This window comes from Cnephaeus nilssonii (genome assembly GCF_951640355.1).
Source record: "Cnephaeus nilssonii genome assembly, chromosome: 2".
NCBI lineage: Eukaryota > Metazoa > Chordata > Mammalia > Chiroptera > Vespertilionidae > Cnephaeus > Cnephaeus nilssonii.
The window spans coordinates 14,056,788-14,069,592 of record NC_137073.1 but is presented as its reverse complement, the minus strand read 5'-3'; the positions used below and the strand labels follow the sequence as shown (position 1 = coordinate 14,069,592).

Genomic DNA, 12,805 nt, shown 5'->3' with positions numbered 1-12,805 from the left:
GGCAGGGGGGCGGGGTCTGTGCCGCGCGACGCAGGGGCGGGGAGGGGGGGCCCCCCCTGTGGGTGGGGCCGCGCGCCCCGACTTGGCTCGGAGCGGGGTTCCTCAGTGCGCGAGGGGGCGCCCTTCTTCCGCCTGCGTGTCCTCGTTACCCGGAGTGATCTCCAGCCCTCGCTCAACTCCGGAGGCCAGTTCTCTCCCGAGCGCCACGCGTGCGCGCCTCCACACCTGCTGGAGCACCGACCGTCCCCGAGGCCAGGCCCTGCGCTCCAGGATACGACCGTGACCAGGAAGCAGTGACAACCAGGATGGTGTGGGGATTCATGACTGCAGCGGTGTGAGTCAGGGTGCTGGAATAGGAGCTGCACGTTCAGCACGTGACCACCAGCCACAGGTGGCTGTGGAAATGAGCTGAACAAAATAAAAGGAACAGGTCAGTTCCTTGGTCGCACCAGCCACACCTGTCGGCAGTAGCTGCCACAATGCACAGCGCAGGTAGGGCACCTTCCGTCTTGGCAGAAGCGCTTATTGGCAGCCTGCGGGAGTGACCCGGGAAGACTTCACAAGAACGTGCCATTTCAGCCCAGACCAGTGATTTTCAACCTTTTTCATCTCGTGGTACACATCAACTAATTACTAAAATTCTGCAGCACACCAAAAAATACATTATTGGCCGATCTGACAAAAATAGGTATAATTTTGATTCTTTCACACCGGATGCTATTGTGTTGACAGTTGTCTTTTTTTTTTTTTTTTTTTTTTTTTTGACAATCTAAGGGAAAAGAGGTCAGTGCCCCGACTAAATAGTCAGGTATTGCATGTTTTAAAAATTCTTGCGGCACACCGGTTGAAAATCACTGGCCTGTATGTCCTTGTGGAAAAATCTGGGAAACATTTATTCATTCAACATACATTAAAACTCTACCAGACCTGAGGCCCTGAACCTAACTGTCCCCTATACCTGGGCTCCTGAGCATTAAAGAGAAAAAATCAACATGATGTAGAAAAATGTTAGTTACATGCAAACAAGTGGTTAGAATAAGATGGAACTTGGAGACATTGTAGAAAATAGGTACTAGGCAAAGTACAGAAAATTAGGTAAAGCAGTATAGCGGCAGATTCGGAAATTACCGAAATATCGGTGCAGCGGTCTGGTAGCCTTAAAATGAGACCGCCTTTAGTCACTCGTTTTCTTACCCGCTTACTTTTTCGTATCACTATTTGCCATTTGGTGTATTGCTCATGTACTTTATTTTCTCACTTGATATGTGAGAAGGAACTTTATCTGCTTCATTCTCTTACCTGGAAGAGTGCTTGCTGCACGCAGCAGGCATTTAATTAAAACGTCCACTCTGGGTGCAATTGGGAGAATGGACAGTAGGGGATTCAGGGAGCCAGCTGGGTGGCTGGTGGGGGCTAGGTGGCGAAAACTGGCTGACTAGGATATTTCCGCGGAATAGAAATGATGGGTTGGATGTGGGCTGTGACAGGGAGGGAGGAGGGAGGATGGTGACTCCTTGAGACTCTGGAAATTCCTCCCAGTCCACTTACGGATTAGAGCCCTCGCTCTCCACTTCCTACAGCGACTGCAGCCATCCTCTCTTCCTCTATTTTCCTATGATTCCGTAACTTCTCACAAAACAGTGCACAGAAGATCAGTTTCTTAAGCCTTTACATATCTGAAAAATGCCTTTATTCTTTTCTCAAGGTCAATTTACACTTGAGGGGGGTGCACAATTTTAAAATTTGAAAACCATTTTCACTCAGAAATGTTAAGGTTTGCTCCTCTTTCTTCGGCAGCCAGCGCTGCTGCTGAGATGGCCAACAGTGCTCTGGGGAAAGTCCCAATCCTTCCCATGTGACCAGGTGTTCTCTCTGGACACTTCAGATCTCCTGTCCTAGGTATTCTGGCACTTGATGAGGGGAGCTGTACTTTCTGAGCAATTGCTTTAACTTCGCCTTTCAGCTGTGTGTGGGAAGGTATCATAGTTTTTATTTTATTTTTTTAATGTATATTTTTATTGATTTCAGAGAGAAAGTAAGAGAGATAGAAACATCATGATGAGAGAGAATCATTGATCAGTTGCCTCCTGCAAGCCCCACACTAGGGATCAAGCCCGCAACCCAGGCATGTGCCCTGACAGGGAATCGAACTGAGACCTCCTGGTTCATAGGTCCATGCTCAATCCCTGAGCCACGCTGGCTGGGCATCATAGTTTTTATTTTCAAGAGCAACTTCCTTTCTGATTCCATTTTTCATAGCATCCATTACTTGCCTTGTGAACACAAAGCTTTTCTTATTTTCCTAAGAGTATTGATTAGAACCTTCTTGAGCTTTTCCTTGGCCCTCTGCATTGTCTCCTGGGTCCCTTTACTGTTTGGGCAGATTTCTGTCACTCTTTTCAGAGGTTTCCAAGTGTCTGGTGATGCTTGGCTGAGCTTTCACATTAAGCAGGAGAGAGTAAACAGGGCGACAGATAAGGGGGACCACGTCCTTTTGCAAAGACCATTTTCCAAATAAGGTCCCATTCACAAGTACTGATATAGAGATTAAGACTTGGACCTACATTTTGGGGGTCACCATTCGGCCCACTACACAACCTGTTCCCAAAATAAATTACGGTGGCTCCCAATCCCATGTCCTTTGTCTTACTCGAGGGAGAGATGTCCTCACAGGATGCTCTGTTCCTGGTGCGGTGCTGGGCCCCACTACAGACTTGGATCCAGCCCCAGCCAGGTTCTGTGTCCTGCTTTCACTTCCTTTTGGTGGGAACATGAGTCCCTGTGCTCCTGCTAAAGCAATCACCCGGCCGCCGCTGAGCCAGCCGGACCAGGGCTTTCACCCCATAGAGTTATTTTCCAAAGACACCGCATCTGTTTTAAGCTTGTCTCCTTGGGAACCTCTGAATCTCCCGAGCCCGTGGGCTGGAAGGCAAATGCCTTTCATTTGGTGGCAGGAAGTACCTGACTCCCAGCCAGAGTAAAAAAAAATAAAAAGGGAAATTTCTCCACTGAGAGCTGGAGGGAGCATAGGCTGAGGCAGGAGCACCAGGCAGGCGGCAGCATCCTACACGTTGGTGGCAACTCCCGCTGCTCTTCTCAGAATGGGCTGCCCAGGAGGGACGGCCCTGTCTTTCTTCCTTGTTTTTGTGCCTGTCTACCTGCATGGAGCTTGGTCGCAGGAAGCCGGCCCTACAGGGCAAAGAAAACCGTTTTTCGAGAGGCTTCGCAGACTGGAGGAACAGGTAAACACCCACCGTGCAGGGCAGGTGGTTTTGTTTTGTTTTTTAATTGGCAACAGAAGGACAGACGTTACAGAAACGGAGTAGTGAGCCTTGGCGCTCTGTGGACACAGGCGTGGAGTTTGTAGTTCTGTTTATCAGCGGATGTTATTTTCACCTGTGGCTGGAAGCCAGCAGAAAGGTTCCCCAGGCTGGACCGGGTTCTGCGGACAAGTAAGGGTTCTGACACGTGAGGGCTGGGTGGGAGTCAGAGGCTGGGAGGGGGTTGGAAGTCCCCAGGGGTGCAGCCAGGCTGCTGGATCTGTGCGGGGGCGGGAGGGAGAGGGGGAGGTCGGGGGGTTGACAGGGCAGGGGAGCGGATGAGGTAGCAGCACTAGGCATGCGGGTGAGGTCTTCGGTCCATTATGGAGCAGACACTCCCATGTGGATCTGTAGCCAGTTCCCCGCCCTGCATGGACCTCCAGTGCTCCCCACTTTGACCCGCATAAGCAGTTCTCTCAGCCCATCCTGGTGTCCGCCCACTCACAGGGAGGACCCTGAGCGTCAGGGGCGAAGCATGGGAGACTAGACTGGTGGCCTGAAGCCCTCACCCAACACAGTGCTACCGAGTGATTTTGAGCTGGTCCCCCCTCCTCCCTGAACTCGGTTGGGATGGGGCTGGCCATGGCCATCGGGTGGCCATTGGTAGGCACCACAGAAGCAGGGCAGGGAAGGCTTGTTCGGAGCCCTCCCGGGCCCTGCCCCCAAGGCTGCTGTGTGCCTCTGCAGTTCCGGAGGTTCCAGGAGGTGACCTTAACACACCTGCAGGCCATCGCCAGCAACTACAACCTGTCCTACAACATCGATGCCCGGTTCCAGAGCTTGGCCCAGGAGAGCCAGGCCTTGGCTCTGGCGGTCAACCAGTCGCAGGCCACTGTGCAGGGCGACCTGGGCCACCTCAAGACCTGGATTCGGAAGACACAACGCAGAAGCCGGAAGGTGGACTCCAGGCTGCTGGCCTTGGGTGTCGCCCTGCGGGAGAGGAGCCAGCAGCTCACCCGGGAGAGGAAGGAGCAGGCAGCGCAGAGGGAGGCACTGTCTAGCCTGGCCCTGGACATGCGAGCCCTGCAGGACACGCTGGCTCGCCTGACAGGCGTTGTCCAGAGCCAGGGCGCCAGGCTGGATGCTCTCAAGGAGTGGCTTCCAGTGGCTTGCCCTGGCACCGCAGCCCCTGCCCGGCCTGGGCTGCCAAGCCAAAGCTCCCTGAAGCTGCAGGGGGACAGGCAGGTGCTCAGAACTTCGCCGGAGCCCCTGGGCCCACCTCGGGATTTTGCTGGCCGTCTCCGGGGGACACGGGAGCCGCCAGGCCCAGGCAGCCCGTGGGCATGGCGCCCTGAGAGACTGGGAGAGAGTAAGTACCATGGGCCTGCCTTCCCTTATCCACCTCCACTTTCCCTCTCACTGACTAAGGAATTGGCCTCTGTCCCCTCCAAAAGCCTCCCCCCTGTTCTGTGTGGAGAGGACACTGGCTCATGCCCCACATACCCCATCCCAGAAGAAAGGGGCCATCCCGGTGACAGCCAGTCTGTGGGTCCCCAGCAGGTCAGGCCAACCCCCTGAGGTGGCTCAGCTGGCACCTCGTGGGGCTTGGGCCCACCTGTGGAGGGCCGGGCCTTTGAAAAGCCAGTTCTGATTTCCCAGGTGAGGGCTTTTCAACCGAAGCACTACTGACATTTGGGGCCAGGCGGTCCTTAGTTGTGGGGGCTGCCCCAGGCATTGTAGGGTGTTTAGCAGCACTCCCGGCCTCCACCCACTAGTGCCCCTTTATCTTTGACTTGTATTTTTTTCTAGGTTGCTTCTGCTGTCTTGTTTAGCAGCCTCTGGGGCCCCTTAATCTGAATCAGGATTTCCCTTCACCCAGGGCCATGGTCGGCAAACTGCGGCTCGCGAGCCACATGCGGCTCTTTGGCCCCTTGAGTGTGGCTCTTCCACAAAATACCACGGCCTGGGCGAGTCTATTTTGAAGAAATGGCGTTCGATGAAGTTTAAGTTTAAAAAATTTGGCTCTCAAAAGAAATTTCAATCGTTGTACTGTTGATATTTGGCTCTGTTGACTAATGAGTTTGCCGACCACTGACCCAGGGCATGCTGGTGGCCTCGCCAGTAAGACAGGATCAACCCGCTGACCTCTCGGAAACTGCCAGGCTGCCGCGAAACGGAGGCTGTAGATTTGACGACCAAAACGCTGTGCAGACCCTGCTCGATGTCCCTGGGGCACAGTCACCTCTGGTTGAGGACCGCTGCCCTAGATTATGACAGGAGCCCCCAAGGTGGAGAGAGGCGCCCGAGGCCAGCCACAGGAGGCCCTCCATCCTCAAACTCAGTGGGATGATGGGCTAGAAAAGCATTTTCCCCGGCTCTGCCCCCGGCCTGCCAGTCAGAACCTCAGACCAGGTGCAGCAACTGGAGGCTCCCCCTGCTCCCCCTCCCCCCACACGCACACACAGGCAGACCTGGCAGGAAGTCTGGTGGGCAGGATGGCGGCCCCCAAAGACGTCCATGTCCTGATGCTGGGACCCTGTGGATATGTCACCTCATGTGGCAAAGTGGACTGTGCAGCTGTGATTTTGAGATGGGAGGTGATCCTGGATTATGGCGTGGCCCAGGGTCATCGCAGCGTTCCTTATAAGAGGGAGGCGGAGCATCAGGGTCGGAGGAGGGTCGGACAACGGAAGCAGAGGACCGAGGGATATACTTTGAAGATGGAGGAAGGGCCATGAGCCATGAAGGTGGGCGTCTCTAGAGGCTGGAAAGGGCAGGAAAGGGCTTGTCCCTGGGTCCTCCAGAAGGAGCCAGCTCTGCCAACACCATGATTCTAGCCCAGTGAGACCTGTTGGCCTTCTGACCTCCAGGACTATGAGGAACAAAATCTGTGTTGTTTTGAGTCACTGAGTTTATGGAGAATTCTTGCAGCAGCCACAGGAAACGCATATAGAGGCTCCCCACATGGTGAGGAGTGTGGGCGCAGGCCTGCCCCCTAGCAAGGCACATGACTGCCTGGTCTCTGTCTTCCTGCCTGTCAGACAATGAGACACAGTCCTCACAGTTAGTGCCTGATGAAAGCCAGCTGCTGGAGCTTAGGCCCACCTGCCTGGTGCAAAGGAAAAGCCTGCAGCATGTATGTTTCTGGGTATTTCTGGAAGCTTCAGGGTGTTTATTTCTGGGTGACCTTGTGGTGCATGAGCTGACTCTCCCCCGCTCTGTTTCCAGTCTGCAACGTGGGCCCTGCACTCGTCTTCCCAAACACCTCCACGGAGAACGTGGTCTTCCTCAGCCCCGGCTTCCTCTCAGGCCTGCGGGCCCTGTCTGTCTGCAGCTGGGTCCGAACAGCCTCGGGCCACCTGGGCACCCTCCTCTCCTATGCCACCGCGGAGAATGATAACAAGCTGGTGTTGCACGGCCGGGACTCACTGGCCCCTGGCTCCATCCACTTTGTGATCGGAGACCCGACCTTCAGGGAGCTGCCTCTGCAGCCGCTGCTGGATGGCCAGTGGCACCATGTGTGTGTCATCTGGACTTCCCTCCTGGGCAGGTACTGGCTCCACGTGGACCGCAGGCTGGTCGCCACCGGCTCCCGCTTCAGGGAGGGCTATGAGATCCCTCCCGGAGGGTCCCTGGTGCTGGGCCAGGAGCAAGACAGCATGGGGGGTGGATTTGATGGCTCCGAGGCCTTCGTGGGGAGCATGGCTGGCCTAGCCATCTGGGACCGTGCGCTGGTCCCCGGGGAAGTCTCACACCTTGCCACGGGGAAGGAGCTCCCGCCGGGCGCCATCCTCACACTGGCCAATGCCGCCTTGATAGGCGGCTTTGTGCAGAGGGTGAACTGCACCTGCCTAGAGCTCTGCCCATGAGGTGTCACCCCCCCAGGAGCTGTGGTCATGCTCTGGGCTGGCAAGAGGAGCAAGTCTCCAGCTGTGCTCAGCCATCCCTGACCCCAGCACACTCCACGGAGGGTCCCCACCCAGACTGGGGAGCGAGGGGCAGGATGCTGCCACTAGGCCAGGCACACCTGGCGTCTAACGTAGAATGTGGGCATTCCATGGGTGGGGAGACAGAACCCGGGCGGGGCAGAGAGGGCGGCGGCCAAGACATGAGTCAGGGTCCCTAAGAATCGCATTCTTTCCCTGGCAGCAGCGTCCTTGCAGTTGCCCTCTCTGTGGTATGCCATCATTTTAACAGACCGGGCCAGGCCGATGGGAGTGCTGGACCCCCATGGGGCCTCTCCTCGGGGCGTGGGGCCGCTCTATTACAGGCTGCTTCTGTGAGAACTGTTTTCCCAGAAACTGCATAGGCAGCCTGTGAAGTGTCACCACAGCCTCTCAGGGTGGCTATGGAAGTTTCCCTTTCGTGGTCCTTGTTCCAAAGTCTCATGAAAAGGGCCAGAGAATTCATTTCCTGGCCCCCAACACCACCGCCCCCCACTCCCTGGGAGTCCTGGGGGTTCCCTCAAGGTCCTGTGATGGCTGTTGAGGTTACCTAAGCCTCTAGCAGAGCGGCCCTGCAAGGAGCACAGTCTATTCAGAAATAAACATTCACGATGGACAGGAAATGCTTTTTTTTTTTAATATATATTTTATTGATTTTTTACAGAGAGGAAGAGAGAGGGATAGTTAGAAACATCGATGAGAGAGAAACATCGATCAGCTGCCTCTTGCACACCCCCTACTGGGGATGTGCCTGAAACCAAGGTACATGCCCTTGACCGGAATCGAACCTGGGACCTTTCAGTCCCCAGGCTGACGCTCTATCCACTGAGCCAAACAGGCCAGGGCAGGAAATGCTTTTAAAGCAACTGTATTGGGGTAGAATCACATGGTAAAAAGTCACTAATTTTAAGCGTACAGTTCAAAGATATTTAGTAAGTTTGCCAAATTGTGCAATCATCCCCACAATCCAGTTTTAGAACATTTCTGTGGCCCCCACCCCCGAAAAAATCATGCCAATTAATGGTCACTCCTGTCTCTACCCAGCCCCTTCCCCCAGCTCTGGCAACCCCTGGTATGCTTCTGCGTCTGTGGGTTTGCCTGTTCTGGACATTTCAAGTCAATGGAGTCATGCAGAGGTTGTCCTGTTGAGTCTGGCTTCTTTCACTCAGCAAACGTTCTCCAGGTTCATTCATCTTGTAGTGCGTGTGTCAGTGCTTCCTTCCCTCCTGTGGCTCAATAACATTCTCTTGTATTGGGCCAATTTTGCTTATCCATTCAGCAATTGATGGGTATTTGGATTGTTTTCAGTTTGGGGCTATTGTGAATAAAGCTGCTATATACGTTCTCATATGAGTCTTTGTCTAGATATGTATTTTTATTTATCTCGAGTGGATACCTAAGGGATAGAATTGCTGGGTTATATGGTAAATTCATGTCTAAACTTTAAAGAAACTGCCAAACTGGTTTCCAAAGTGGCTGTATCGTTTCACATTCCCACCAGCAATATATGAAGGTTCCCATTTCTCCACACTCTTACCAACACTTGATGTTTTTGTTTGTTTGTTTGTTTGTTTGTTTTAGTTTGTGCTAAATCATGTTTAAAATGTGTAGCTTTGGGACATTGTATTACAAAGAGCTGTTTTCATATGCATGACTAACAACTTAAAATTCACCATACATTTACTTCATTTTTTAGCTTGACCGTCTAGTAAATCTTTAGCTTCATTTATTTTGCCTGCTGTATAAGGAGATCCTCCCTTGACTGGGTGATTTAAAAGCATAATTCGTCAGTGAGCATCTCTTATTTTTCCTTTATTGGCAGTAGGGCTTACACCTAGTATTAATGCCGCTTCTCGTTTTGTCATTTTGGGTTCAAACCCACCTCTGTAATAGCCACCACTGAAGGCAGATTTTAGTAGACTTTGAAAAACTTGTTTTACTTGAGGCTCCATGTGCTTCATGGCTTGCAAAACATAACGGCCTGCAAATCCTGCAGCAGCAATGGTCAATCCAACTGCTGCCACTGTACTGGTCATGGCTCCGGCTCGGCTCCCCTGCCTCCACCGAGAGCGCAGTTCATCCCAGCCCAAAAGGCCGCGGCCACCAGCTCCCCGCCGCTACCAGAAAGCAAGGGCGCCGCCAGCGGGGGCCAAAACCTCTGTCTTTTGCGTAACTTTTTCTTTTGTAGAATCTGGTTGTACATTTTAAAAAATGTCTTGACAATTAGAATAGGCATGGTTTACTTTACGTTTCAGTGCAATGTAAAGTAACCCTATAGTACTGGCATTTCCCCCAAGAAGACCCAAATGCACCTCCTCTCCCTGGGGGAGGTGCCCTAAATTAGTCCCTTGGGTCCCTTAGCAGGGTTCCTATCCCTGCAGAGCTCTTTGTGGCCCCAGCAATTCCAGGCCTTCAGCTGACTTAGCCCAGAGCCCCCACACCCCCCTCAACTCCATGCCCCCCACCACCAACGCCACCTTACATGAGTCAAGGTCAGAGGAGGCATTCTAGAACTGGAAACCCCCTGGGTGGCCTCATGAAGGCCCCCTGGGTCACTGGCTTATGCTTCCCTCTGCACTGTCCCAGGACACACCTGTCTCCTCTGGCCTTTTCTGGAGCCCTTACTCCATCCCAGTCTGGTGTTGAGGGGGGCGGGATGACATCTTTCCTTCGGGATGACTGGCAATTTGATTACCATTAAAAGCTCATACAGGGCATCACATCCCACCCCTCCCCTGCTCTCGGGTGCTTACAGTGCTGCAGGGGACTTATGTCACCCTTCACAGCAGCATTTTGCTGCATGTCTGAAGACCCTAAAGCCATGGGAATTTGGTGGAGGGGATATTCACTCTGGGCTGTGCATTTGGGACGTTTTGTGGGGATGGGGCCATCCAAGAGTGCAAAGTGGCTGCGGCAAGGGCTTGGGGTGGGGGTCGAGACAGCTTGGTGGGAGCTCAGGTGGCTGGGAATTTGATACCGATTGGCCTGTCCAGCTAAGGGGTCTGGGCTCTGTCCCACAGGACAAGGAGAGACTGTCCAGGTTTTGGAGCAGAGGAGTCTGATGACCTCACATGATCCACCATTCCTGTGGGATCAGCAGCAAAGTCCATGTGCATTTTGAAGCATGAGCCACATCCACCTCTAATTCCATCACATCTCACCTTTGACCCGAGTTTGTTGGGTTTCTGGGTAAGGAGGACAAGAGGACCCAAAGCCCTCCTCCTCCTGCGGTGAAAGCTGGGTCCTGACAAGATGCCTTGGCTGTGTTTTCCCTTCCCCCGCCTTTCCTACCCTGGCCCATCTGTCCTCTGAAAGGGCCACTTGTCCAGCAAAAGGACAAGTTCAGGCTCCTCACCTGTCTGACAGGGGCGACCTTTGGGACCAGCCCTACCTTGTTTAGCCACAGCGATGGGCCACTCTTCCCGCACAAGCCTGCCATTCCAGGCACTGTTCTCATCCTCCACCCACCCACACCCAACCCGTGCTCTGCTCAGCTCTTTTGCCTGCCTGGATGCCTTCATACAAACCACACTCAGCCACTCAAGTCAGTCAAACCAACCGGGTCCAACCCTGCCTGCTGCTCAGGGCCTTGTGCGAACCAGCTTCCCTTCCCAGCCTTTGTGCCCTCATACACTAATTGGGGGCCAGCTAGAAACCATCACTAGAAGGGGCAAAGCCAGGTCATACTAATGAGGAAACACTTTTTTTGAAAGAATGTTGTTTTTAGTATTTCCTAAAAAGTGTTGCCCAATAATCATGGGGGAAATTTACAAACCGTTTGGACCTCCTTCCTCTTATTTTGGTTTTAGTTTTGATTTTATTTTGAATTATATGGTAGGCGGGGCTCCCTTATCTTCTCAGCCTCAGAGACTCTAAAAAACTGTTAGATAGACAAGAGCAGAGCAAGGATGATGGGCAGGTACAGAAACTCACCAGGGTAGAAAGCCCCAGATGCCTAGCAAGGGGCAAAACTGGGAAAACAAGAACTTCACCCCAGGGTAACCTGTCCTCTCCTAGCATGTCACTGGTCATGCAGTTTGAACCTCTGATGTATCATATTGCTGACCAGGCAGTTTAGACCCCCTGACCTTTTTCTCCCTAAAGATAACATCTAGGCCTCAGTTGTATTTCAGCTCCAGGCCCTGAAAAGCAGCAAAGCCAGATAAGTGACACCTTGGCTGCCTCCCGACCAGTTACATTGACTAATGACACCCTGTCCTGGCACCAACCAATCAGTGGAGACCACAACCCTGAAAGAGCTCAGCTGGAAAGTCCTCCCCTCAAATTTCCAGCTGCACGAGAGAGAGAAATATGCTCAGGACAAAGGATCCAGTGCATGCTCTCCCTCCAAGGAGCACACCAGGTCCATTCCCTTTCCTCTCTTCTCCCCCTCCCACAGGCACATATCCCCTAACCTCTAAGGAACCCCATGAGACTTGCAACCAGGGCAGCAATGGGCAGTGGCAGCTCATCCTGGGCTAACCCTCTGAACCTGTCTCCAAGGCCCCCTATTCTCTGACTTCCCAGCGAGCCAGAGCAGCCCAGCCTAGGCGCTCCTGTTGCTTCTCCTATGCCCTTCATTGTTTCCCTGTCCTAAGTATATTTTTGCTGCCACCCTGGACCCAGTACCCTTTGGCTCAGTGCTGTGTAGCCCTTCCCTTTGGTTATCCCCATCCCCCAACTCCTTTACCTTAAATAAATTAAATTTTATTTTGGAAATTTTCAAACCTAAATAAAGTTGCGAGACAAATACATTCCATATCACATATATTTATCCTAGATTCATCGTGTTAACATTTTATCACATTTTCTCTCTGTGTGGGTTGCTACATGTTATGATTAATTACCTTGTGAATCATTTGAGATTAAGTTGCAGATAATTACATCACAACACATTCTCCTACATATTTCAGTATGTATCTCCTGAGACCAAACTTTTCTGATACGCCCTTGACCAGAATCGAACCCGGGACCCTTCAGTCCGCAGTCCGAGGGTCTATCCACTGAGCCAAACCAGCCAGGGCAGGAAAGTATTTTCTACAGGAATGCTACAGGAGCGATGTTGTGCTCTGCCCAGTGCAGCACATCTGGAGGCCTGTGACGATGCCAGTCTATCATGGTGATGCTAAGCCTGCCCTTGGTTCAGATGGAGTCTGTCTGCCAGATTTCTTACAGCAGGTTTCTTTTCCCTTCCTCACTGTAAGTAATCTGCAGGAAGATACTGTGAGACTGCGTACATCTAGTTTCTCAGCAAACCTTAACCCAATGGCTTCAGCTTGCACTAATGATTCTGGCCTAAATCAGTCCTTACTACGGTGGTGGCAAATGGCTATGTTTCTAATTCCATCCTTCCTTCCACACTTACTATTTGGCAGTATCTACTACAAAGAAGAGAGAGACCCTTATCTCTCCCCCTCCCTTCCTGTTTCGGGTTCTCTTTCCCTTCACTAAGTGTTGATTGGGTCTGAAGGACTGGTAGGTTGACAGACTGGAGCTACTCGAGGGGGCTTCTGCTTCTAGACCTCGAATGCTGCAGAGCCGGGTCCTGCCCGCCACACCGCGCCGGGCGCCTGGACCACAACTCCCAGAAGGCCCAGCGCG

General features: G+C 52.7%; 1 protein-coding gene and 1 pseudogene across 3 annotated transcripts; one reads left to right on the top strand and one right to left on the bottom strand.

The window, feature by feature from the left end:
• Positions 1-22: 22 nt before the first annotated feature.
• On the top strand, positions 23-8,431 carry PTX4 (pentraxin 4). 2 transcript variants are annotated; one of them, XM_079780177.1, is made up of 3 exons: positions 23-3,242; positions 4,008-4,629; positions 6,489-8,431. In XM_079780177.1, exons 1-3 carry the CDS (start codon positions 3,102-3,104, stop codon positions 7,127-7,129), a joined length of 1,404 nt encoding a protein of 467 aa, XP_079636303.1. In that variant the 5' UTR covers positions 23-3,101; the 3' UTR covers positions 7,130-8,431. The 2 variants fall into 2 exon arrangements, with proteins under 2 accessions (XP_079636303.1, XP_079636304.1); XM_079780178.1 differs by lacking the exon at positions 23-3,242 and adding an exon at positions 3,252-3,452.
• Positions 8,432-8,889: 458 nt separating this feature from the next.
• Positions 8,890-9,352, bottom strand: LOC307107737 (mitochondrial import inner membrane translocase subunit TIM14-like; annotated as a pseudogene). Its single transcript has one exon. The product of its transcript is annotated as a mitochondrial import inner membrane translocase subunit TIM14-like (transcript).
• Between the last annotated feature and the right edge of the window lie 3,453 nt (positions 9,353-12,805).

Coding starts and splice junctions, on each gene's coding strand:
- PTX4 (XM_079780177.1), top strand. CDS start 3,102: ATGGGCTGCCCAGGAGGGACGGCCCTGTCTTTCTTCCTTGTTTTTGTG. Junction 3,243..4,007: donor TTCGCAGACTGGAGGAACAG/GTAAACACCCAC, acceptor GTGCCTCTGCAG/TTCCGGAGGTTCCAGGAGGT. Junction 4,630..6,488: donor CCCTGAGAGACTGGGAGAGA/GTAAGTACCATG, acceptor CTCTGTTTCCAG/TCTGCAACGTGGGCCCTGCA.